At 37.1% G+C, this 26,884-nt stretch overlaps 1 protein-coding gene across 8 annotated transcripts in view; it reads right to left on the bottom strand.

The window, feature by feature from the left end:
- ELAVL2 (ELAV like RNA binding protein 2) overlaps positions 1 to 26,352 on the bottom strand; it is a 169,386-nt gene extending 143,034 nt beyond the window's left edge. For 5 of the 8 annotated variants that reach the window (XM_047769518.1, XM_047769520.1, XM_047769525.1 and 2 more), the window contains exon 1: positions 1,735 to 2,187. Coding sequence is in view for 3 of the 8 variants with exons in the window: in XM_047769526.1 (XP_047625482.1) it covers positions 25,674 to 25,700 (27 nt within the window). In the remaining 5 variants the exon portion in view is untranslated. Of the gene's footprint in view, positions 1 to 1,734; positions 2,188 to 25,673; positions 25,772 to 26,051 lie in introns of those variants that run through there. The other 3 variants (XM_047769526.1, XM_047769527.1, XM_047769528.1) reach the window with 1 other exon arrangement.
- Between the last annotated feature and the right edge of the window lie 532 nt (positions 26,353 to 26,884).

Below are 26,884 nucleotides of genomic sequence, written 5' to 3'. Positions count from 1 at the left end.
GAGTAAATACTGAATGGTTGACTATTTCTCTCACTCTGGCCACAATAAAGCCAGACCTGCAGCTGGTAATTACGAGAGAAAATACCCAGTCTCCACATCAGTTTCACTAACCCGTCCTTGAAAATGGAAAACGGGTAATGCAGCCAACCTCCAATTTGCCACAGTTGTATAGCTCTCATATTAATTCTTTACAGACGTGAAGTAGGTGGGTACGTGGCAACGTGCTGGGCATAAATTAAGCAACAATGGCCACGCGAAGTCCTTTTCGCCGCTGAGATCCCGTAGTGGGCACTGCCACCTTGCAATCCCCAGCCCCCACCGCCCCGGAGATGGCAGAGTCTAGTCCAGAGGAGGCCAGCCGCCCCTTGGCTTTTAGAACAGGGAGCATGGGTGGGGTGGAGAGTAGAGAGAAATTAACCCCAGCTGGTTTTGTACCTTTCCCCCACCCTCTTCATCTCAAACAAGCACACCGGCGCTCTCACGCATACACTCACCCACACCCCCTCGTGCCAATAATTTAAACTTCTCAGGCAAAGGCAGCAGCCGGTTCACCTCCATCACCCCTCCCTCCATCCTCCCCGCCCCGTGAACATCTTCCCCCCTTCCCACATCTACCCTGGGTTTTTTTCGCAGGAAAAAGCCAGCTGGTTTCTCCTAAACCCTGAGAAATCACAAAAGTTAAAATGAAGCAAGCGTCTGCCCGGCGTCTCATCCCCATCTTTCTCCAGGCGTCAGTTTAACAATAGCTATTCGAGAAAAAGGGTGGGGGGAGGGTAGTAAGGAAGTGGGTGAAGGCTACGTAGCGGAGTTGGCTACTGGGGTGGCTCTGAAGCCCTGCGGATGCAAAGGGGTTCCCCCTCGCCCAGAAGGCGAAGTCAGCTGCGTAGGACCAAGGACAGAGCTCGGAATCCACTTCCCAGAGCCCAGCACAGCGAGGCTCCCAGGCAGCCGCCCCTCCACAGACACAGCTCCAAGGATCTTATTTACGCTTTTCTGAACAAAGGGAATCTCATATCCGGTACAGGCTTAAGAATTCGGCCCTAAATTAGCTATCTTCTTTTAAAACAGAACCACGATAATTGACGGCCGAGAATTGGAGCCCCCACAGCTCGCAAATGATTAGTTTTGACAGCTTATACCCCACCCCAGCCCCAGCCCAGCCCCAGCCCTCGGGCGGCATGTACTTTTTTCAGTCAACTACAACTCGCTGCCTGGTGCAGCATCTAAATTCCATCTGGCAATCCCATCTCCCCAGCACATGTTATCTGGTTAATGCAATTAAATCTGGGGTTTTCCCTGGTCTAATCTGCAAGCCCAGGCTCCTGATTCCTTTTAATGGTTAAAGCCCCTTCGGTCCTTGCGTTGCTTTGCGAAAGTAGAGGCATGCATCCCCCAAACCTAAGTTATTCCTCTCTTCCCACGAAATGAACTTCCAACCTCAATCCCGAACCTCTCTCAACATCTAGACTCCCATTGTACCCCTGCTCTATCCTGGCCACATTTACCACTTAAGTTTCTACCGTTGACATTTGCGAATATTCAGTACGTCAAGCATGCGTCCACAGTCTTTTAGGCTAGCTCTCTCTCTAGAATCAAAAAGCAGAGCAGTAGCTTTGAAATGAGACAAACATGTGCAATTAACTTCGTATTCTGTATTCCGCTCACTTACAGGTTTTCTGGGTTTGCCAGCGCATCGCTGCAACTAATGATTAAAGAAACCAAACCGAAACTTACCTTACTCCCTTAAGGTTTTTGTGTATGTGTGTTTTTAAAGTAACGGTGCAGTTCTCCCAATAAGGATGAGCAAGAAGCTGCTGGATAGTTCTCTTAAGACAGCACGAAACCTAAACTGTGCTCGGCTTAAAAGAAGCAAAGAAAAAGAAATGCTTTCGACCCCAAAGTCCAACGCTAAAAGAAATGGCGAAAAAAAAATATGAAAGGGGAGGGGAAACTTAAAAAAGAGAGTTTAAAAAGACGGAGAGACTACCCTCCTATTGCCGTTCAACTAAACAAAAAGGGGCAAGAAAAACAAACGAAGGAACAAAGAAAAGAGACGAAAGAACGTTTTTTCAAAAAGACGATGTCTTTCTCCTTGTTGCTTTTTAGTAGGTCGCTACAGGAGTAAGCTGCTGCATCTCTAACTGAGAACAGAAATAAGGGGGGAGGACGTCTTAAAAGGGAGGTGGACTGGACCACAGATTTATAGCACCGTATCACCAACCCCTTCTCTGCCTCCGCACTGCCGTGTGTGCAGCTGCTCTGCCAAGCTCCTATCCCAAGCAGCACGCGCGGAAGTATACGCTGAGTCGCGCCACAACGCAACTTGCTCATCTCTCCAGGATCCTGATTGGTCCAGAAGCTTCTATTGAGACCGCCCAGGCTAGGCCACGCGATATGATTGGCTAGGTGCTTGTGTCACTCTCGAGAACTCAATGGAGTCCCGTTTCAAGGTAAGTTGTGCGGGGAGATACACACTTAACACTGGCGGCAAGGGGAAATGCAAGAAGCAGAAAGATGGGGAGAGAGCAACGTGGGAAGGTTGCAACTGTACTATCAGAGTTTGCTGTATGGCATGATCTCCTTTCCTCTTAAATCTTTCTGCTTCCGCAAGACTTATTTCCTTTGCCATCACTGTCGCATCTATGGCACGTTTCTTAATAACATTAAACTCTGTCCGGTGTGTATGAGTCATTGAGAGCTCCCTCTCTTTGATCTGAGTGAAAGGATGAATGTACATCCATTACTTGCACGCATGCCTTTTTCAATTTGTGTTCCAGTATTCTATTAGATAATGAATTTCTCTATTTTAATATAGGCATATTGCGGCTCTTATTTTTTAAGCGTCTTTTTAGTATTACAGTGAAGTTGGAAATTCTTTCAAATGAAGCTGCACGGTTTGAATTACTTTTCACATCATGTTAGAATAGAAAAGTGCAGGATAACATCCTGTCCAGGAAAAGAGGTACTGAGTTGAACTAAAGTCTTTCACTTTGGTGTATATGATGACTCTCAAAAAAAGCGGCTGTTCAAAAAATTAGAACAAGTCAATCCTCCACATTTGCTTGGAGCCACACATGTTATTGCTGACAGTAAAAATAGTCGAGCCTTTATCTGGACTCTTTCTCTGAGGATTTAGAAAGTTTAACCAGAAGACCAAGTGCTGTCAATGCTTTTGCTTTATAGATGAATGTTACTTTATTAAACCCCATATTTTAATAACATTCAGGAGTCTGAAATAGTTTTATTCATTCCTTTCTTCCTCCAAGTGAAAAGTGTAGTCCTCAGGATCAACTTGATGTATAAGTAGAAACAATATTCACTTGACCTAAGTTCTTTTCCAGCCTGGATTTCTTCTTTTAATCTTGAAAGATAACACCAGCCTCCTAGATAGTACTTGCAATTCTTACACAATGTAACATCTTCTCTAGAAGCTAATGCCTTCCTAAAAGGAATTCCTTTGCTTGTTTATTTACTACTAGCTGCTTTCTTTGAGAATGCTGGAAAGAGGAGGCACAGGTAAGAGTTAGAGTTTGCAGGAGGGTGGAGTGGGATGGAAAGAGGACAGATTGTCACAAAGCAAAATGTCTAGAAAGTCAGGGCTGAAGTAAATCATAGTTCCTTGAAAGTGTCCTCGAGTACTGATGAATGATTAATGGCAAAGGACAGATGACCTGTTTATTTCCTGTAGAACCCATATAGTATGTCTGAGTTCTATACTTTCTATGACAATAACTGGGAGTTGGGAAAGAAGGCCTGAATCCATATAATTGCCATTTATAATTATCATACCTTAAACCCCACCCCTACTTTTTAACATAACCACAGGCTTGGGGTTCCTAATTTCAACCTAAAACTATCCTCTATGGAACTCAGAGGAAGAAGAAAGAAAAGCTATTTGAAGAAATGGAGTCAAGGGGCTGAAGGAACAGCAAATCAAAGGAAAAAACAAAGATTCCACCTCATCCGTAAAACAGTAATCACTATATGAATAAACAAGTGAAAGACAGAGTTTGTTGTCATCCTCCTTCAACCCCTCCCTCACCCCCAGATCAGTACAAAGAATAAAGTAATAAATACAATTTGGATTAAGGTGTAATACTGTTTAGTCAGAATTACCAAAGAAATAAATTGTCTTTTCTCCTTGCTAACATGCTCTTAATGTTGAATTAGTTGTATTTGGTTCATGTAGTATTCTCAGCAATCTGAAGAAAATCTTTACAATTAACTTACACTTACATAAGTTTCTTCTAACTATGTGGAAACTAATACTTTATTATTTGATGTTTGTTTGTATCCACAAGAAAGATTTTGTAGATTACAGAAGCATATTTTTCCAAAGGTTGGGGGAGGGTGGAAAGTTAGGTGTGGTGTGGAGTGATGAAACACCAGCTTCTGTGTTCTGTAGTTAAAGAAATTACCAGAAGGGTAGTAAACTTGTCCATTGAAATGCAAAATGCTAAATTCTGCAGATTCAGTATGTATGATTTTTTCAGTTTATTCAGAGGAGCAAATATTTTTCAAAATGTCATTTTCAACATGCTCTTCTTTGTAGATAAAATGGAATTAAATTATTTAAGAAATTTAAAATATCTTAAAATACTAGTTTATTTCCTCAATAAAAGATACTTTTAAAAACTTTTAAATGGATAGATACAGGGTAAGTAGCATTTACTTTTCCAACTTTTAAATTAAAAACTGAAATCAATCACTTTAAAACAAATGCTATCTGGGTATAGATTTCACTTTGAAATTCATGTTGTCATAGCCTAAAATATTAACATGCTCTATCTTGCAATTAATAAAGACTATGTAAACATCATACCCACATTAAGCCATTGTAATCAATCCCTCTTCCTTTATAGTTAGGTAAAGAATTATCTGCAGTGTCTGAACTTGCTTTAAAAAAAGCATTCGAAGACATTTGAATTAGATTGTCTTGTTAGCACTGATATAGTTTCGAAGTCCTTAGCATTATTTTAGACTGCAGCAGAGAAAGGAGAGATATAGGGAGTTACTAAGACCTTGAACAAAAAGTTTGATATGAAGAAAGCTGCAAAAAGAATGGTTCTCAAAGCTAAAAAAGTAATGAACCATTGTTTTACTAAAGTGTCTTTATAAAGGAACAGTCATCCGCAGGAATACTCGTAGGTTATTGTGGGCAATGACTCTTATGATAAATAACACCCTTATACTAGTTCTGAGGAGAAGGAAGGGCTATTTTTAGGATTTTATGATAAAAATGGCTGTAAACTACAATTGTTAACTTTTTTTCTTTTCAAGTAAATAAAGCAGTTAAGCTATTTCAGTGAGTTCACAATGTTTGCCTTAGGATTATAGTTCAAAAATTATACCCTGTCAGATGAATAACAATATTACTGTAAGTTAATTTGTTGGGCTGTTTGGGATGGGGGTGTGTGTCTCTGTGGTTCACAATGTTAGAAGTGTGACAGTTTACTGCCTGCATTGAGAGATATAGGTTTATATAACTTGATGATTACTATTTCATTTATTCTTATTAAAGAAGTATATCAACTTTACTTCCACAGTTTAGAAAACAGGGGAAAAAAAAAGTGTCAAGAAAATTGATACCAACATGAGTTTACAAGGTGGCAACCGGGCAAAAGAATGAGGCAGGAATTAGCACCATGGACAGAGACAGGCCGATCCTGAATAGAGGTTTGCACAGCCTGATGGTGATTTCTATCCCTCCCAGTGAGACTCGGAAACTACAATTCTTGGGAACATTTCTACAGACTTTAAGGAAGAGACTGTCCTATTCCATAGAAGCACATTTATTTTGAATTATGTAGGCTTATGCTAGGACTCGGCCATCGTGACAAACCGCCAGGAAGGTTAGTGCCCTGAAGTCGCACCCTCCACTGTCCTCCTCTTTTCAGACACTTCTTCCCCTGGTGAGCCTGCCAGTCATCAAAGAGGTCATGCCAAATAAATGCAAATCCAGGTAATCATCGAAAAGTCTGCTAACCCTACTCCAGATTTTTTAATCCTCGAAATTTCCTCTGGGAATCGCAACAAAAACGCCTACCCGCTCAACCCTTTCTCCCCTCCCCCAATTCGTTCCCCGGCTCCCTACATCTCCTGGCTGAGGGGCAAAGCCTTTTATCCGAAGGTGAGTGACCTCCGAGACTGTTTTGCAAAGAACCCTTTATATTGCTAACACCTTCCATTAGGGACAGTGCCAGAGAAGGCAGTGAGTAGGATCTCAAACATCCTTTACTTTCTCTTTACATTTTGTCTTTAAACTCTTGTTCAAGGGAAAAGCCTGTGAAGGGAGCCGACTCAGAATCTACCCTGAATTCTGAGGTTACTGTTTACACTAAAAGACACATGAATTGTATAGGCTTTTTTTTTTTTTTAATTAAAACGTAATGTGGTGTCGCGGTAAATCTTTAAGACCATCCTATATTCTTCCTCCCCACCACCACCGCTTTTTTTTTTCCTCAGCAGAATTTGCACAAGGTTCATCCTCCTTTAGGTGTTTTGCCTGCAGATATTCACACTAAAATCTGTTGCACGTACCCCAGAGTGTCTGGGAAATTTTATTTGCACCTTCATCATTTATTTACGATCATTTATGTAAACATTCCTACAAATGTTCTCAGATTTCTTTTCCTCCCTTTTTACTCAGTACCAACTTTTAGCAAGACAAACTCACGTCTTTCTTGAACATGCAAAGGGTGATCTAGGCGACCAGGCGTGGGTAAGGTAGCAAAAACTGGAGGTGAGAATGGGCAAATCAGAGCTTTGTGTCCGTTTTCTTCCAGGGATGCTAACAGTCTTCTCTAAGCTTCCTCCGAGAGCGGATACATCTCATGCAAAATTAATACAAGTAATTAAAAATAGCAGTTTCCAAAGTTAAAGGAAACCATCTGTCTCAGCTGGTGGCAATCAGTCTTTTCGCCGGCCCCTTTACCGGGACCTGGGAAGAAACGGTTTTTCTGCTTCCGTTGCTCAGAGGCTCTTTCTTATATTGAAAATTTATGTTTCCACTTCTGTGCGATGCACGTCTAATTTGAAATAATAAAGCCTGGCTGAGCAACCAGTCAATCAGAGCTATCAACTGCACTCGGCACGCAGCCCTGCCCCCACGTCTCTCCGATCTCTAACCCTCTTTTCCTCCTCTCCTATCTCCCTCTCATAGCCCTCCCCCTCCTGTTTCCTCTCTTCCTCTGCGCTCTCACACACTCACACTTTCCCCCTACGTGTGTTCAGATCAAACCCTTGCCCCATAGAGCAAGTGACCGCACCGGAGCCCGGTGACAAAAGCGGAGTTTGTATCAGAAGACTGAGGTCCGGGGAGACACCGCAGCTAGAGAAACAGCTGTCTTATCAGCCCGCTGCAGAGATGGAGATGGCTCGAGAGGTCCTCAACAGATAATCACTTGAATACGTTCGCAACGCGCCAAACTTCACGCTTGATAAGGCCAACCCAATGTAGAGAGCAGCCCAGATCCTGCTCCATTCTGTTTTATCTGGGCTGTAAATTAAGAAATTGAAATTCAGGTGGCAAAGGCAGCAGTCGGCTGATAGACCGTTAAAGTAAACTGTCATTAAAATGCTTTCGGCAGGCGGAGAGGGGGCGCCTGGAACGGGACATATTTTTTAATTGGGGGGGTGAGAAGAAGTCCACAGTTTTAAAAATTTATTTGGGGAGGGAAAGCTGCGAGGAAAAGTTGCAAAGGGACCCAGCATCTTGGTCATTTCTCCCTAGTCTTAGCTAGGATGTAGAAAAAATTTGAAAACTATAAAGCTGTGTCAAGGTTGGTGTAATAAAGATTAAGGAACAATTTAAACCAATCAGATAAAAAATAGAATTCTGTCTTTACCAGAGCCTAGGGCAGAGGAAGCCCTCTGACCACAGTATTAGAAACAGATTCCAGTTGGGATCTAAAGTTTTCCTTTTGTTATAAGAAAAGTAGATCAACCAGATACTGAGGATTGAAGTACTGAGGTAAACCTGATCTTTTTGTTGAAGAGATAGGGCCACAAGAGAGATATCAGGGTGATTTTTAGAATAGCCAAAGAAAAGAATCTGCATTAACTGCTTACAAGGATAAGAGTTGTATTTCATCCCTCCCCTTTACCCAGATAATTACTATAGAGTGTTTCAGGAAATTCCACATGTGTATTTTTATTCTTTGAGCATACTTTATATGCTTCTGTCTCCTTTTACAGATAAGAGTATGACATTCTATATATTAAACAAATGCTTCACAAAAATTTTTAAATGTAAAATGATCAGAATATAACTAATGACCTTGTTATTTTGATTGGCTGATGACTCAGCACTGTATCTTGTTCTTTGTGTGATTGAATGGATTGTAAATTCATTGGTGTGCATTTATGAGAGTATGTAAGTATGAGAGGATGCAGTGCATTTTCCAGGCAGTATTTATATTTTAAGTTTTAGCGACATTTGTAAACAGGTACCTTCGGCTGATAACACATGGTTAATGCAATTTTAGAAAATCGATCAGGTTTTACTTTGTTTAACCCCAAAACTTTGATAAATGTCAGAGTGCACTTAATTGACAACATAAAGGCTGCTTAAATCACAGTGGGATGAGGAAGAATAAAAATGAGTTTGTCGGGAAAAATGATGAGAAAAAAATTTAAGATGCTAGTACATGTTTCAGTAGTTATTAGACACATTAAAAAGCAATTATTTTAAACTTTGAAATTGTTATTTGATTACTCATATGGAGGTAAGCAAATAAATATGTCTTGGAATCTCAAATATGTTTCTGTCGAACACTTTTCGCAAAATCCTTCATGCCTTGTAACACTGAGAGGTGTTAAAAACATTCAAGTGTATGAATGAATGGGAACTGAATGGGTTCTTTAATGAGAGAGAAATTTAAGTTTACATAAGGTAAATTTTCCCCTCCACATCATCATTTTCCATAATGTTATCATATTGGTTTAAATAATGACTGCTATATAAGCATTTTAAGAAATATTCTTTTAATGAATTCTAGCCTTTAGGTAATATTATATCTTTTGATAATGAGATGTTTTTCTGCTTGTTAAAAATACTCAAACAAGTTTGAACTGGCAGCTTTGTTGAGTCTCTTAAGCTATGGTTTTTATTTTTATTTTTAATTAAAAATATGCATACAAAAAATGCATACAATGGACAGCTTAATGTATTTGTCACTACAAGTTGGACTTTTTAAAGATGAGAATTTGCATAAGGCTTAAAAGATGTACTCTCACTAAGCTTGAAATGTGAGAAAAAGGACATTTTATAAATTTAAATTATTATAACATTTCAAAACTAAAAGATAATTTTAAAAAGAAAAAATTTCATATTGAACAGAAAAATGTTTTAGCATGAAATTATTATAAAAACCACTCCTGTCTAATTTTCGTAACAAATAAATGATATATATATATAAAATTTCTGAAGGCAAAGCAATTCATTATGAAAGATAAAAATAATTTAAAATTTTAAAATGCAAAATCTATTTTTAAAGCAATTCCCCATTATTAATTCTTCTCTCTGGGAAATGGGGGTCATAGATTTTTAAGGTATACAGTCTTTCTATGATGTATAAAGGCAAAAATATTGGAAGCTTTGGAAATATCTAAAAGTTATAATGTTTTTACTTAGAACTGATTACAATTTTATTACCAAAAGGTAAAGAAAAAATCAGACAACTAACTGTGTCCTTCCAGATACAACACTTACCTTCAGGTGAAGGTCAAATAAGTGATAAAAAATTAATTCCGATTTCTAAGAATTTATTCCTGATCTTTGACCCTCCCCAAAAAATTATTATTTCTAAATATTTATTCCTGATCTTTGACAAAAGACCCATTTCAGTTTAATTCAAGCATCTTTTGAGTGACTATATTTATACAATATCTCTTTAGGTTTTGCTTTGTCTAAAAATTAGCCCTTTAAATAGAAATTGATATGGTACTTTATCAGGAGCTACAATTTTAAAAATTTTAAGAGCTTGGGTTTTTCCTTCAGACAATCTGAATTTGAATCTAACTCCATTACTATGGGGTGTTGAATAAGTTATTTTATCTCTTCTCGGTCTTACTTTCCAGATATATAAAATAGTGATAATAATGCTTAATTTAGAATCACCATAAGATTAAATTTAGTTATGGGTGTAAAATATTCAAACTTGGAGGCATGGAAGAAGTAGTCAATATATGGTAACTAAAATTATAGGAACCAAATGGTGACTTAGCATATTCATTTGATGAAGCCAGAATTAAAATTCCTGCATTTATATACTGTCTCTTAAATACTTTCATTTGCTCTCATTAATTTCCTAATGATATATCTTATGATAACTATTTTCTCACATTTCTAATTGTACCCAACCTTAAAAGGCCCCAGAAGGCATAAAATCTTTTGTCTGCCCTGTTATGTAGCTTCAGTATATTTCCCTACACAATTTCATGATTCACCCAGAAAAAGTTTTGGGTCTTCAAAAAGGAACTTAGTCTGAGATCCCATTTGATTGATGGAGTAATAAAAACACCTTAAATTATTTCTCAGTTTCAGGGGCATAACAGATGCATTAGAAATTTAGGTAACATTTCTAAGATTAATAGGAATACAGATTTCCTGAATGTCAGTCTTTCTGCATTGTGTCACTCAATTTGGCACTAATCATGACCTTCGTTCCCTCAGTTAGGCTCAAATGTTAGTGTTTGGCATTAAGTATAGGCTATAATTCAGTTAATTACTCACTGAAATCAGGTTGAGTCAAATATATAGCATCACAGTCTAATCAAATTAAAATATTTTTATTTTATGCTAAGGCACTTTTATTATTCAAATATATATAATATATATGCATATGTTATCCATTCTTATTTATCATTTTATGTTAACTCTATGGCAAGATGTTTAAAGTTACTAGTCATTTATGGTCTTGGAAGAAATCAGTTTGTCATCACTCCCTTCTCTCTGGGCTCATTCCCTCTCTCCACATATATTTTTATGGGCTATTATATTTATTCCGTTTACATAGCCTAAGAGTACTTTCTGCTTGAGTTTTCTATTCCTTAGGTGGTCTGTGCTTGAAAAAATCTATCAAAATAAATATCCAAAAGAACACAGAGATAGACTGTACGAAGGGCACAAGAGAATATGCTGTTTATAATTGTTTTGAATGAAACAAAATGGAGAAATAATGTCCACTAGACATTGTGAAACACATCATGTCAAAAGAATACTAAAACTAGTGCAGTTTGTAGTTTTGCAGTTCCCTCCTGGGCCTACTTCACCATGGATTGATATAGATTCTGCTACAGATGTGGACTTTCACTGAGTTAAGTGAGAACGGAAGGAAACAAAACTTTGCAGCCTGATATAAGAATGAGCTTTAAACTTTTGTTTGTCTAGGTTCATAGGTTACAATGGGAAAACTTAATGCTCTTTAAACTTCAATAAGCATCTATCCACATCCTCAATGTATCATATATATATATATATATTTTTTTTTCCTGCTTTTTGAGCCACACCCATGGCATATGGAAGTTACCAGGCTAGGGGTCAAATCAGAGCTACAGCTACCGGCCTATGCAACAGCAACACAGCAACGTGGGATCCAAGCCACGCCTGAGACCTACACTACAGCTCACAACGCCGGATCCCCAACCCGCTGAGCGAAGGTAGGGATCGAACCCTCATCCTCATGGATACTAGTGGGATTTTTTTCTGCAGCACCACAACAGGAACTCCTGTGTCTTATAATTTGATAAGACTGACCAACTCAAAGTCAAGCCCAATCATGTGACTGCCAGAGTTCTACAAGGAAGTGTAATTAGCACTAAGAAACACAAACTTACACACAGAATAGCTACTCTTTACTGCAATTTCACACCAACCCATTTTAACCCTTCATCATGTTGACATGACTAAATGGAAAATCTATTTCTCTGTTTGGGCATGTGTATATGCATTTTAAGGCTGAGAATACCATTGTGATAGAAATAAGGTTCTGTTCCTTTGGTCACTGTCATTCTTATATGAGAAATTAGAGAATAGGTTGTTTGAAATGTCAGTTTTTGTAAACATGAGTTGGTAAATGCAAAATAAATGAATGGCGTTACAGACTACTTAAGCTGTTGAGTAACAAATAGACATTTCCTTGAATTATTCTGACAGTTTACTGTGAAATTTCTTTTCTCTCTCTCTCTCTCTCTCTCTCTCTCTCTCTCTTGCTGGCATTTCTAGATTTCTTCTGCAGACAATAAAAAGAGAAGTCTTACTTTTACATTGGTGCTCATTATTTAACTCACACAGCACTGTTTTTTAGAGTACTAACATTTCCTATATGTAAAATGAATACGAGAGGAGTGTCTCTGTATTAGTCATGTGAAAATTTGAGACTCATTGCAAGGTTTTTTTAATAAAAGAGGGAAATACAAATGTATATTATGTTTTAGTCCTTAGTTTTAAAAAGGTCTTTATAAATCTACTTTATTGGAGTTTTTATGTGTGTGAGTGTTTAGAGCAAATGACATGAGGTTCGGAGGTGAAAATTGGTGAAAGAGACTGTAGTGGAGGAAGTGGGCTGGAGAACAGTAGGATATCAGGTTGGTTAGACTTTGTAGACTCACATCACAGAGTGCTTTGAAAGCAGCAGAGGGAAGTACTGACATGAAACTACTGGATACAAGGTATATTTACTGACAAGTATAAATTTTGGACATGCCAAACAGGAAGAGATTCTAAGTAAGTTATAGGGATCAGAGTCAAGACAGAAGGAGGATTAAGAAGCTTTTTGTTTAAAGACTCCTTGGAATGAGGTGGCAAGGCTGTGGGACAGAGATGGGGAGAAGACTGACATGCATAAAAAAGGGGTTCACATGATAATGAAAATGTTTTAACAGCCAAAATATTTACAGCAAGCTTTGGGAAAGTGAAAGGGTTCTGAACAAATTATACTCTTGAGCCAAAAAACCCTCTTGGGAAGCAGAGAAACCAGGAACCAGAGCCTACCATGCTGCACACTGCTTGGCTGTGGATGCCTCTAAAACACCTTTGTGCTTAAGAAGGGACTTTAAAAACAATGCTAGGGAAGGATGCATTAGGCCTGAAGAGAGAAGACATGGTCCTAGGATTATTTCTTCCGCTAACTAGCTGATTCCCTTTAGCAAGTTCCTCTCTAAACCTCATGATTCCCCAAAGAGTGGATTAGCACAAAAAATAACAATGGGTAACAAGCATTGAGTACATATTATGCTGTAGATGGCATAAGAGATGCTTTATCTATGCATCAACTAATTTAATCCTCACAATAACCTTATCATTTTAAGGATGAGGAAACTGAGCATGTTAAGTGATTTGCCCAAGACCACACAATTAGCAGCTGGGATTTGACCCTAAGTCCATTTTTATAGCCCAAGTCCTAAACCATTTTTTATTAGATGACTTGTACTTTCCAGATATAAAATTCAATAATTCTAAAGAAATATAGCAGAAATTAATACTTGCAAGAGAACAAAAGCATAAGGAAAATAAACATTACAGTTAATATAAACAAAACTCTATTTTTTATAATGAAAATAATTATATTCATATCTTGCCATGCTTCTTATTATCAACAAATGGAAAATAGATAAAAGTGATAATTGGGTGATTCACTTCTTTAAAACGATTAAGGTCAAATGAGATTGTGATAAATGTTACATAAGATGTCCTAGGAGTTCCTAATCACCAGTAATTTGGGAGGAGGGAAGGATTGAAGGAATTTTAATGTTTTACTTTTTTATTTCTAATTTTTTTCTTTTTAGGGCCTCACCTTCAGCATATGGAAGTTCCCAGGCTAATGGTCAAATCAGAGCTGCAGCTGCAGGCCTACACCACAGCCATGGCAACACCAGACACAAGCCACATCTATGACCTGTGCAGAGGTTTGCAGCAATGCTAGATCCTTAAGTCACTGAGTGAGGCCAGGGATTGAACCCACATCCTCACAGACACTATGTCAGGTTCTTAACCCACTGAGCCACAGCCTGAACTCCCTATTTAGCTTTTGTAAATTTAATTTTCAGATATCTACTCCATAACCATATAGTAAACACTTATAATTTAGAAGGGCATATGTGATAATATACAAAGATTTTCATGAAATAGTGTTGGAAGTTATCAAACATCCTATAAAGAATGGTCATTAGAACATACAATAGTGACTATTGAGGTAATAGGAGTTGGTACCTAGGTTTTTCTTAATATCTTCTGCATTATTCAGTTTTTTTAAATTCTGAGCATGCATTCTTTCTTACAAGTCAGAAAAACAGTTAGATTATGTTTTGAGGAGGAAGAAATCTCTCCAACTCCATAGCTCAAGCTTCAGCCTTGTAGGCACCAGGTTGGGAGATCTTGAGTGGTGTGGACCAGGGACCTCTTAAAAGACAGACAGCTTAACAGCCTTGAAGTTTTGTAATTTCCAATCACAATAGTATTTATATAGAGAAATCCTGAGATTTAATACATATGAAAAGTAAATATAATAGAGAAAAATGAAAAAAATCTCAGAAATTTCTCGACCAGTTTCTTAGAATAATACAATCTCAGATGTAACTATCTTGCCCAATTAGAACTGCCTAATATTAATTATACATAGGAACACCAACTATTACTTTCACTTACTGCCTATATATATTATGACCAAGAGATGGTCTCCTTTTTATTAATTAGTTATTTCTTCTTCCTTTTTATATACCCCTTCTTGCAGTTCCTGGAGAAACTCATAAAATGAACCTTTATTCCCAACTACCAAAGCCTGTAAAGTGATTTCCTTATATTTCTATAGCATATAAATAAATGAAAACCATAATACAGTCAATAATTATAATGAGACTGAAAAAAAAAACTGGCTTCCTGACAGGTACCACTTAGCGAATTGCTATTTCAATGCCCTAAACAGTCACCTGAGTTAATTCAATTTTCATATTACTCAATTTTTATCTTTAAAATCACTCTTCAGAGAATGGGAAACTGCCTCATTGTCTTAACTCTAAAGGATAGTACAGCCCAAATATCTTCATGTTTTAATTTTGCCATTTAAAAATATTCTAATGTCATGACCAAGAATCTAATAAGAGCTACATGCAGGTATCACTTATTTTTAAAGGAATATAATAATTAAACGTGTAGTATTGACAGAAGTAGAAAAAAAGGTACTGAGAAACAATACCACAATAATTTTTAATTTTTAACATGATGTTTTATAACATGATTGTTACTATCTTTTATGCTTTATGAAATGTTAACATATATTAACTTTTATCTATGAATTATGACCACTTTGGAAAAAACTTATTCATCATAAACAGAGGATATAAAATGCTGCTGCCCTCACTCACGCACTCATTTGACTCATGGTGCAGTCTTGAAAAATTTTAAACCAAACATGACTGCAGCAATCAATTTTCGTCCAATTTATTGGGCATGAGTTAAAGCCAATTAAAAAACCATTTTTGGTGCAATTCAAGGGGAAAAATGTATAAACCCATGAAAAAAAGATTTAAGTCCTAGACATGAGTCATCACTATTCTAAATAATGGTGTCAGCCCCAAATCAGGAAGAACACATCCTAAAATTGCATATTCCACACAAAACTGCATTTCTCAGCAATGATTTTATACAATTTAAAAATACTTTTTAATAAGAAATTGACCTGGAAGGAAAATCATGCTCTTCCAACACTGACACATTCCTGAATAATTCTTAGCCATGAAATTAAAAGGTAGTTTACAATAGCTCCTGAGTTTCTGAACTCAGGTGAAAGCCATCTGTGACTTACACAAAGAAAGCAAAAACACTTAACCCATAATTTCAAAGTATCTTTTACCTATTAGACTATGTATCCTTTTACATGAATATAGTGGCTCTTTTAAGGCCATAAAATGAAACAATCCCTATACACTCTGGATGATCTTAGGGTAATCAAAGCAGCAAAATGGAAGCGTCTAGATTGGAAATTACCACTATAAAACGCACCCATACATTTTCAATCTGTATATTAAGAAGGCCTTTTCAGGGTTGTAGTGGTTCAAAGTATTGGAACAGACCTGGATTCTGGTTCTGCCTCTCCAGGTACATGACAGGTACATGACACTAGGCATGCTGCCTGCCTGACCTCTCTAGGCCTCAGCATTCTCATCGGTAAAATAATAGCCATCTTCAAGGGATGTTATGAGCAGTAAGTGAAAAAATAAGTGTTAAGTGTTTAGGAGAGTGCCTGCCACAGAGTGGGTCTTCAATAAATGACAGAACTGGTGAGACATAAGCCCTGTGGTTCTCACACATAGCTGTGCATCAGTGCCTCAATACACCTGTGGAGGCTCTTTTCTTCTGTGAAAGTACAGATGCCTGGTCCCGATCCCAGGAGTAATTCTACTCAGTCATTCCAAGGTGAGGTCTAAGCATACATGTTTATAAAAACCTCTATGGCTGTGTCTGAGGAGCCACTGATTTAAAGGAAAAAGCCACACAGATTTTTCAGTTGCTCAGTTAATATGGAGTTTAAGTAAACTCTAGCTGGAACTATTTTGTTTGGCTTTCTCTGTTGAGCAGATTAATTGAAGTAATTGCCAAATATGTACTTTGGATTATGCTGAAAGAGATTTAACCAAGAGGCTTTTAAAAGATTTTATTTACACTCATATGTCTGTGAGGTCACAGAATAAGCATGGTTTCCCACAAGTTCCTGTCATTATAATAAAAGAACAGACATGTGAAATTACCCTGGGAAATTACAGAGTCATTCCACAGGCATGGATATGTTTTAGTGTTTATCTTGTAGCTTCTGCATCTATTTAATAAACATAGGCAGATAAGCCAATACTATCAAATCAGTTTGTTTTTTTTTTCAGCATTGTATTTTTCTGTTGAGTTCATTTCTAACTGTCCTATTTCTAAGGTAAGTAAGCAGTCTCCTCAGTGACAGAGACTGGGAGTGCCACATGGTGAAGAAAAGTAACTACCAAAAAAAGGATATAGTTTGGCCCGGCATGATCAATCCACCAGTTTATGACCACGAGTGTTTAACAAAATGGAGGGCATCTTCCCTGGGAGTGACTTTTAAAAATTAACTGAAACCAGAATTCTTCTTAATATCTTTCCATCAGTGGAAATCGGCTTATTAGATTAACAACCTCTCTGTAACTTTGGAAGGGAAAGAGAGATAGTCCTAATAGACTGTGGGTTTTAGCAATGTCAGTAAAGGAGCAGCACAGGCCCAGGGGAATAAGTGTTAGCCAGGTCCTAGAGGTATCAAGAGGAGGTGATGAGGAGGTGAGACAACCCATCATTCACCATTTTTGCCTAGGGCAGCTCTAAGTGAAGCTGGTATGGTCTCAGACTTAGCTTTTATAGGCTTTTCTTGTTGGCAGGCAATCAGAGTTATTTATACCCTGGCAGATCTCTATAAAGGAATTCAAGAAAATTCTAATACTGCCATACTTTCAGAAAGAATTGTGAATTTAGAGGAGTTTTTTTTAGAGAGCAGGCCATTGATATACCCTTCTTTGGATCTAAGAATGCAAATTCATCTAAGATCTCACTGGGGAAATACTTATTATCTGGGAACATTCTATCCCCCACCTTGCCTTTGGGTTCAAAAGTGGCTCTATAGCCTAGGTATAACTCAACAAGTTTCTTAAGGTGCTGATAAAGAAGTTGGTTTACCCAAATTCAAGTTGTAAAACCACTTATAAATCTCTATTTCTAAATGTTTATATGAAATGAAATTACAATATTTGCTTATTCTTACTTTATGAGGTTATTGTGAATCCAAAATAAGATTACATATATGAAAACTGGGCGGGGGAATTTATTACTGTAATATAAGGATTGAGAGGAAAATAATTATTTTTAAATATATTTTAATGTATTCTAACCAATATACAAAGCCTTTCAGGAACATACTTGCTTTTTCTTATTAAGTAAATTTACTTTTCTTCCTTTTTCAATACAATGCCTCAAAAGTTTCAACATCAAGTTATAAGAACACATCTCAATGCTGAAACTTCAAAAAGTGAAATTGCCTCAAGCTTGCTGAACTATCATGGAACATGAAAATCCATAGAAAAAGTGAAACCTTCCTCTTTTTTTTTTTTTTGTTTATGAGTGTAATGTTTTATCTAAGTCTAGTCTTAGACAATTGGTTTCTAAAACATGGCTCTCTGAAATTTTAGAAGAGAGAGTCCTTCCAGAATTTTTCATTTAACCAGCAGAGAATTTCTTTCTCACAGCTGGAAGCTGGAACAGCTGTTGACTGTGGCACCTCTCTATATTCCTTTGGGTGAGAGTTCACAACCCCTCACTGTGCCATTTAACAATGGACAGTCAGAAATAGTTCCAAGGCTACCCCTTCCACCCTTGTCCTAGGACTGGGCACAGATAACCAAGAGCCTTTGTGTCACCTGGGGGAAATATTCTCTCAGTTGAGGCAAACCAAAAATCTGCTTTCTGACTCATGATTAGATCTCAAGGTTCACGTGATCATGAGGATTCCTGGATGTCAGTCAGTCTCAGGATTTGGCATCCTTTGAGACTTTATAAATTTCACACCCCCCCTTTTTTTTACATTTATAGGAAATTTCCCTGTTATTTAGGGTGCATTTCTGAGTGTTTCTTAATGAATACTAAATAAGTAATTCCATTTCGAATTTACAGAAAGAAGAACAAGCAAAAAGACTTTCAGAAGAGCAGCCACTGCAGTACTATTTACTGTATCCACTAGGGGACACGTCTCAGAATGACTCAAAATATCTCCCCTCTCATTCCTTGTGGCCTCTGGCATTTGATGCTCAACTAACTCTTGAGTTAGGCCACTGGCTACATATCAGTGTTAGAATGAAAACATTCCCCCTACTTTAACACCTCCTGCTAGTTCAATAAAGCAATGTTTAAATAACTGAACTGGCTTCAATGAACTGTACTTGCCATTTTTTCCTGCTTCTTAGCTAGATAAAATGGAGATAATTATGAAGTGGATGAGCAGGTTTAATGAAAGCCAGTTTCTTTTGGTATACTCCTGAAGCAGCAATCATCATCTGTTTGGCTTTTGAAGAGCAACAATTATAATCACTTAAACCCCCAAGGGGAACAAAAATAGAATTTACATTAGCATATAAAATATACAGCTGGATTGGGCAAGCCTATAAAATTCTGGGGAAATCATTCTAATCTGAATGCTATTCAAACTCACAAGAAAAAAATGAGTTCAAGAGTATTTTACATGCTTCCTTCCTATAAAATAATACATATAACAATGTGGAGAGGATTTTCCTAAAAACGAACACAAGGAATAAAATGTTGTTGCCAGGAGAGAATCCCAGCAGGAATGGCTAAACTGTATTGTCAAGCTATCAGAGAGCAAAATGCAAAATGATATTTGCAAGAAATACTAATCACGCTGAAGAGATTTTTCACACATGTGGGAGTTTAAAAAAGAAAATAGGGTGGTTTTAGTCTGATCAATGATGAAACTTAACCATAAATAAGGAAAATCTGAGATTAATTGTACTTTCCTCCTCCATTGTAAATGTGAAAGCAATACAAAAGAAAATGAAATCACTTCCGTTGATATCCTATTTCGGGGAAGCAGAACTCTTTTTCCTATTTTAAAATATTTTCATATCAATTCCTCTCAAATAACCTTTCTTACTATACCTTCCTTTCTTATGTTAGCCCACATCACAGACAATCTCCCTCGCCATTTATGTTATTTAATTACTTTGCTTTTCACAGTTTACAAAATACTTGTTTTTTGTGGGGTGGGGTATGGCATGGAAGAATAAAAATGGAGCCTTTGCTTTATCCATTATGTTACTAGCAACAAAACACTAACGTAATTAATATATTAAAGGCTTTCCTGGCTGTGCACATTTGTCAAAGGCAGTGTATTTGAGAAATTACACTAATGAATCTTGAAAAATTCAGCATACTACACAGACAACTTGCTTCCCTGCATCAAAAGTACATATCAAAACGTAAAGACTAGGAAAATATATTTCATTTTCTTTGTATTATTTGAAGTTTCACTACTACACTTTTTTTTTAATGTATGCAAAACTTCACCTCCGCTGGGAAGCACTTCCTGAACATCCAACTAAAGCCAACTGCAGGTATATTGGCCAGAACTTCCTCTGTCTTTCTAAAAGCCCTTTGTACACACCTCTGATAGCAATTATCTCATTGCATTATAACCATTTGTTGACATGTCTTATTTCCTACAGACTGTGAATTGCTTGACGGCAAAGCCATCTTTTCCAACGGGGCATTCTTGGGCTCTAGCACTGTGCTCTAAACCTAGTAATCATGCAGTAATGTTTGTTGAGTGAAGTTTATCATTTTTGTATTCTAAGACACTTGAAAATGTTATGGGGATTGATAAGAATCAACCACATATATTAAATACCACCTCTGCCATAATATCAAATTTAATGGTGATAAATTAAACGCTGAGAAATTAGAAATTCCAAAGTCTAGATTTCTGTAGCAATCTTTACTCTCCGTATCTTTAACAAAGGATGGGTAATGTTTTTAGATTGTATCAAATATGTGTCTAGTGGTTAATTACACTTACTAGAAACACTCAAAAAGCTGAGTTCTCATTTCTTAATGCTAATGACTTCAGGTTTCATTTGGTTTATATTTCCTTTCCCCCTGCCTTTTAATTTAAAACCATTAACACTGACTTCTCAGCCTTTGTCTATGTCTGTCAGGTTTGGTAATACCATAGATAGCATTAGTCTGCCCTTTCCTGTAAACTCTTCATGCTCTGAGAGGCTTTGAAAGTCCATAACATGTAATGTTACTTTGAGCACAAAACATAAAGATTTCATGTTTGTAGAAATTTAAAGGGATAATTGAAATGCACAGCATGAAGGATTCTAAGACTAAATACAGTTCACATTTTCCTTCTAATTTTTCAAGTGAAATTATTACTTTTTATGGCATTATGGAACAGCAATGATGGAGAGATAGAAGCAGACTTCACAGATATACCCTAAAATACTCTTAAATTTTTAGTTAAATAAATGTTAATGTTATCATTAGATAAAATTCAGTTTTGTGGCATTATCCCACAAATTTAAATTGAAAAACTGCTTTAACAATTTTTTTGCTTCCTACTAATATGACTTGTTGCATATTTACTATTTAAATATAGACTTGTGTATTTTGATGAAGCTGAAGGGAAAGAAAATTCTACATATAATTCTATGATTTTAATACATAATAATGAAGTAATACAAATTTTCAAATCAAGGATAAAATAGAAAATTATACAAATATTTTATGATTTAAAAAAAAAGAGCCAGCCTGAATTTTAATTAAAATGACACAAGTAACTACAATTAGGTTTTGGGAGGTAAAAGTCCGAGGGTTTTTCAAGGCATGGTCTCCACAGTCGAAATGAAGTAGAATTGAGTTATATGTAACTGACTGCTAGACTATATTGGGGTTTGCAACATTTAAACATCACAGTTGTCACCTTTATAAAACAGTTCCTGAAAGTCCAAAATTATCAGACTTTTAAAAAAGCTATGGAATTCTCATAGTCGTAAGGTTAAACATAATAGATTTGGATGATTTCACTTCATAAAAATTAACCTTACAAAATGTATAATACAGTTTTTTAAAAGTTCTTCACTTAGCAGAAGCATTAATTCAAATGCCCTTTTAAATATGAGTGCCCTCTGCATTTAAAAAAAGTAATTGATTTTTTTTTAAAGTCTACACAAAACAACTCAGGAGCCCATATATTACCAAAAAAAAAAATGCAGATAGAGTTATTTTAAGTACTTTCATTTATTCGCAAGTGACAATGAAAAATTGAGCAGTTTTCTGTTGAATGTACATGATGTCCTTAAATACTGGTACTTAGAGGAATTTAAGTGGATTGTCTTGATAAAATCTTAACATCTCCATTTCTGCAGATCCAAGTTAATAAACAAACTTGAGCAGATGCAATAATCTATGCTCCAATCTCTCTGGTTCAAAGATTTTTAATAAATAAAAAAGAGCAAAATTAGAGCTTTTTTAAAAGGAAAAGTATTTTTCTCTCCGTATTTCAGAGTCTATCATCTTTAATATTTAAAAAGGAATCACAAAATGAGGCCCATTTGAAACTTTATTTTCTATTATCAATTTCTATCTTTGACTCTTTAGTTCACTGAATGAAGGCAATTTAAAAAATGGAGGCCCCTATTCATTGAATAACTAGAGTAAGTAAAGGTTAACTGATTAAACCCCTAGAAAATAAATATACGTCAAAAAAAGTCATGAAATGATTTGCTATCTATAAAACATATAACACTCCATTACTTTTACAAATGTTATTGTAAGTCCCATTTAAATAGGTAAAGTGAAAAAAATTACTCTGCTTATTTGATTTTAACTCTCTTATTTTTAAATAAAACTGGGTTTTCATTTAGGCTTTCCTTTAATTAAGTCCTGGTACCTATCTGTGTATGTTGTGTATGTTTCAAAATTGTTTGCACATATTTGAAAATACTTTTTTCATTAAAATTGATTTATTCTTCCTCTCCTTTTGTTTATTTTTGGGGTGGGATGGAGAATGCAATAAACTCTCCATTAGTGTCCCCACAAAGAAACAACCAGCCAAACCAGCCTAATGTATCTAAACCCAATTTGGGAATAGAGTTAGCAATAGTTGGGGATATAGTTATATTTTGGTAAGATATTTTTCTTCTAGATGTCTTATTGAGGAAAGTGGCAAGATTAAGAGGTAATCATCCTGATGTTTGGAATCTGGGAAGATTATGTGGGTTTTATGAAGCAGTTCTCTTTAAATTTAGTAAATTAGCTTATATTTTCTATTATTTTATTCTCATTTTGCTTGATTTTGGACCTGAGTTTAGAATCAGATAGATTTTGATTCAAATCCTCACTCCATGGTTTAGGAGGTATCTGACCTTAACTATTCAGTTTCTAGGCATACTAAAACCTACCACCAAGAGTGTTCTGAATATTAAAAGATAATATAAGTAAAGCACTTACATATATGATCAGATTCAGAGAGATAACAAATGTTAACTGTCAAAGTTAAATTCTTAGCTGTTTTCATTGTGTATCTGACATAAGAAACACATTAAGATTAATACTAATTAGAAGTAATAAATGAAAGTTACTTTTGAATTTTTAAAATCATAGTATCACTTCAGCCATTCCTTTTTTAACTTTTTTTTTTTTTTTGCTTGCAGGCACATTTCATATCCAAGATATGGTATAAGAGGTAAAACCTCCAATATAACATTAGATGACCCTGGCTACCAGCCACCCCCACTCCCTTTATCTCATCCATTTTTCTCCTTTATTCAGGATACCTATTCATATAAAGTGAGCCAATGATATGAGAAACAATGAGTATTTCTATGAGAGTATAGAAATATTTAGTTGAAAACACTTAGAATTTTGTTCTTATGAACACTATAAGCTTTCTGTTAGTTGTACAATTTATTCTAATGGACCAAGGCTTAGGGAAAATACCAGAACATGGCCACTGTATTTCCAATGTGCCAACAACATATCATTAGAACACTGAAGAAAGAAATTATTATAGTCTTACATTCTAATTTAAAGAAATTTCCGTAGTGAGACTATTTAGCAGACCTATAATTGCCACAGAATTAGGGTATTAGTAAATGAAAGTGCCAGGAATATACAGCTTTATTCTAAGTACTTTTATAGGGAAGTTAATATATGCACTACTATTATCATTTAGAAGACAACTTATTTTAAGTAATAATTTTTATGACTGTCTTCAACTCAAACAATATTTTTAATGTGTAAATGAAAAACTACAGTAGATGACTTGTTTGAGATTATAGCTCTGATTAAAGGTGTTTTTCTCAATGACAGTATCAAGGCAATCTAATTTTACATATGTACAGGCCATATATTTAAAATTAAATAGGTATGACAGCTGACAAGTATTGTCCAAAATAAATAATGTAGTTAACATTGTTAGTTGACTATCTGTACTCTAAGAATATCAGTACTAAAGAAAAGCAAACTTCTCAATTAAAATGGAATTAAAATACATATTCTAAAATAATACAAAATGCTGTATTTTAATCTAAACTCTTCTAAGATTCAAAGTTTTACTGAAATGATACTTTCTTGTACCCAAGAGATTAGTAGTTTGCTTAGTCATTTGGTGTTTAAGCTCTCAAACTGTAAACTGTTTTAAGGATGGTGGCTGCCAATAGCAATAGTGATAACTTTGGGAGCTAACTGTATAAGGTGTCACTTTCCTGTGCTGATTACTAGTGAATTACAGTAACTTCATGTAGAATAGTTAAAAAATAAGTCAGTTGTTAAAATAAGTTATTAAAGTATAGGTCCAAAAAATACATTCATCTTTACTGAAATATAATAAGTTAAAAAAGTTATTATCTGTGTTTCTTATGATCAGAGGACATGTATAATAACTAAAATCTTTATTTCAGAATATATCTTAAGAAATGTAAGCACATAAAAGTATATATCTACACACATATAAGTGGAAGTTAAGAATGGTTTCAACAAAACATGAGAACAGTTCCTCTTAAGGAGACGTCTGTTTTTATCTCATCCTTCAAATGAGAAAACTTAGATGGCCTTGCCTCATCAGAGAATGTGTAGGTCCATTCCAATATAGGGCGTCCCAGTCATCTCCATGGCAACAGCCCTTGACAAGTTAAAAGGCAACTAGATTCACAAACAGAAAAAGTTAAGACTTTTTCTTAACTTTTAACAAACTGCTAATGTTTTCGTTTTGTTCTTAAGTGCAGAGGTGGTCAAAATTTTTGAATTTTCCAGAGGAAAGGTTGAGCCTTTTACCAAACTTGAACTTGCTAAATTTACTACAAACAAGTTGGATAGCCATTCTCAGAAAGTGAATGAGATAAAGGGGCAAAATTCAGAAATCCTTCCCTGGAATATACTTCCCATTTTAAAACAAATAGGTGAGGAGATTGAGGAAGGACCCTTAAAACCTGTTTATTTTAGTTTAAAAGAAGGGCAGGGTCCGGAGGAGAGCAGGGAGAACTGGGAAGGAGGATAGAAAGCAATCCCTTTCTCCAGCCTCAAACCTTTTAAGACCACAGCTTTCCAAATGTATTTACTATCATCATTCAGCCTTTCAAATTTGTCTAAAAGGATGGCTTTTAGGGTTGCTGCCTGAGGAAATGCGAGGAAGAAAGGGGGAGGTTTAACAGCGCAGGTGAGGGTATAGAGACTGTTGGAGTAATTTAGTGTAACCCCATTGTTCCCTTTCTCCTTAAGGATTTTGATCAGGACTGACCCGGCTACAGTGTTGAGTTCAGGAAGTCAGAACTGCACGGCTCTTTTGAAACCAGACAATAACCTAGTTCCCTTCTCCTCCCTCCCCTGCACCTCCACCCTGCTCACTGCCAGCTCTCTGCTCTTTAAATGCATTAAACCCATGACAATCCCAAGAGTATCAAACAGATAAACACAAAACATGTTTACTGACCACAGTAAAGAGAATAAATTAAAACTACAATTTTTTGTTTCACCACCCCCTCCTCCCAGCTCCCAGCCCCTAGTCCTTTGTGTGTGATGAGCCCCCTTCAAATCACCCACAGACCGAGCACACGAGAAGAAATGGTAATTTTTTGTTTAAAAGTTCACTTACCACGGCAACCTCATATTGCTTTGTCATGCTTTTTGCACTTAATTTTTCAAAACTGCTTGTGCAGGGCGCAGAACTGGGAAGGCAGGACTAAAGTATCTCTAATAATCACAACAAAAAGAGAACATTCGCCCATCAGAATTACATTAAAATGCACAACCCCCAGAGCAAGACGCACGGTTCAGACCACACCAGGGAAGGGGTGGGGGTGGAAAACGCCAAGCTAACTAAACAAAAGGTAAACGGGAGAGTTGAGTGGTTGGAAGGGAAATTGATCCAAGCCACCTTTTGACTCAGGACTGGCTTAAAATCACCACCCCCACCACCCCACCCCCGCCCCGCCACCAGCACCCCCGCGATTACCCGAGTGACTGCACTTGCCTCCAGCCAGTTCAACCGCAGGAAAGGAATTCCCCGTCTAAGTTCACTAGCCCTGCCACTGGCTTCCACTCCCTGATGGGTTAGTTCAGGAAAAGATTTCCAGAGGCATCCATCCACTTGAGGTCTGAGCGTGGCTGCTGCTGCGGGGCTGCTGCGAGCAGCTGCTAGGATCGTTGCGGTCTCCTTCTTGCCTCATTCGCGCTGCACAATAGCCCCGGCTGGGTGCACCTCATTAAGCCAGCCCGAGAGCCCCGGGAGCAGGGCAGGCAGTGTGACAGTGCTGCCCCGTTGTAATGACTGTGTGATGGATGCAACCGAAGGGTGGGGTCTGGGTGGGTCAAAACTGTTAATGACAGTATGTATCATTCTGGCTGTCCTCCAAGAGAGGGAAGCCCCCCCTGCCCGCTCCCCCTCCGCCCGGTCGGACGATCGGCCGTCTGTCAGTCGGTCTCTCTCTCGCTCTTACACACACACATACACACACACACACACACACACACACACACACTTTCCCTTCCCCACTTCCCTAGGGATTTTCTGCTTCAGGGATCAAAAAAGTATGAAAACCATGGGGTCATTTCATTGCAACAGATAAGTCTAGAGAATTTATCCTTAAGAAAAGAGAAGAACCTCAAATCGAAAACTACAGGCGAAAGCGGGCGGAGGGAGGGAGACGACCAGGGTGGGGCGGGTGCGGGAGCTGGCATCCCGGACGTTAACTGGCGGGTAGTTTACAACTGTCCGTCACCTCGCACCGCCACCTCAGCGAGGCTCGAAGAGGCGCGGTACCGTGTTCTGCGAGCCCCGCGTTCCCTCCGGAACCAACTTGGGTG

This window comes from Phacochoerus africanus, chromosome 2, assembly GCF_016906955.1.
Source record: "Phacochoerus africanus isolate WHEZ1 chromosome 2, ROS_Pafr_v1, whole genome shotgun sequence".
In the NCBI taxonomy this organism is placed as follows: Eukaryota; Metazoa; Chordata; class Mammalia; order Artiodactyla; family Suidae; genus Phacochoerus; species Phacochoerus africanus.
The sequence above is the reverse complement of the archived record's forward strand: the minus strand, read 5'-3'. Positions and strand labels throughout refer to the sequence as shown.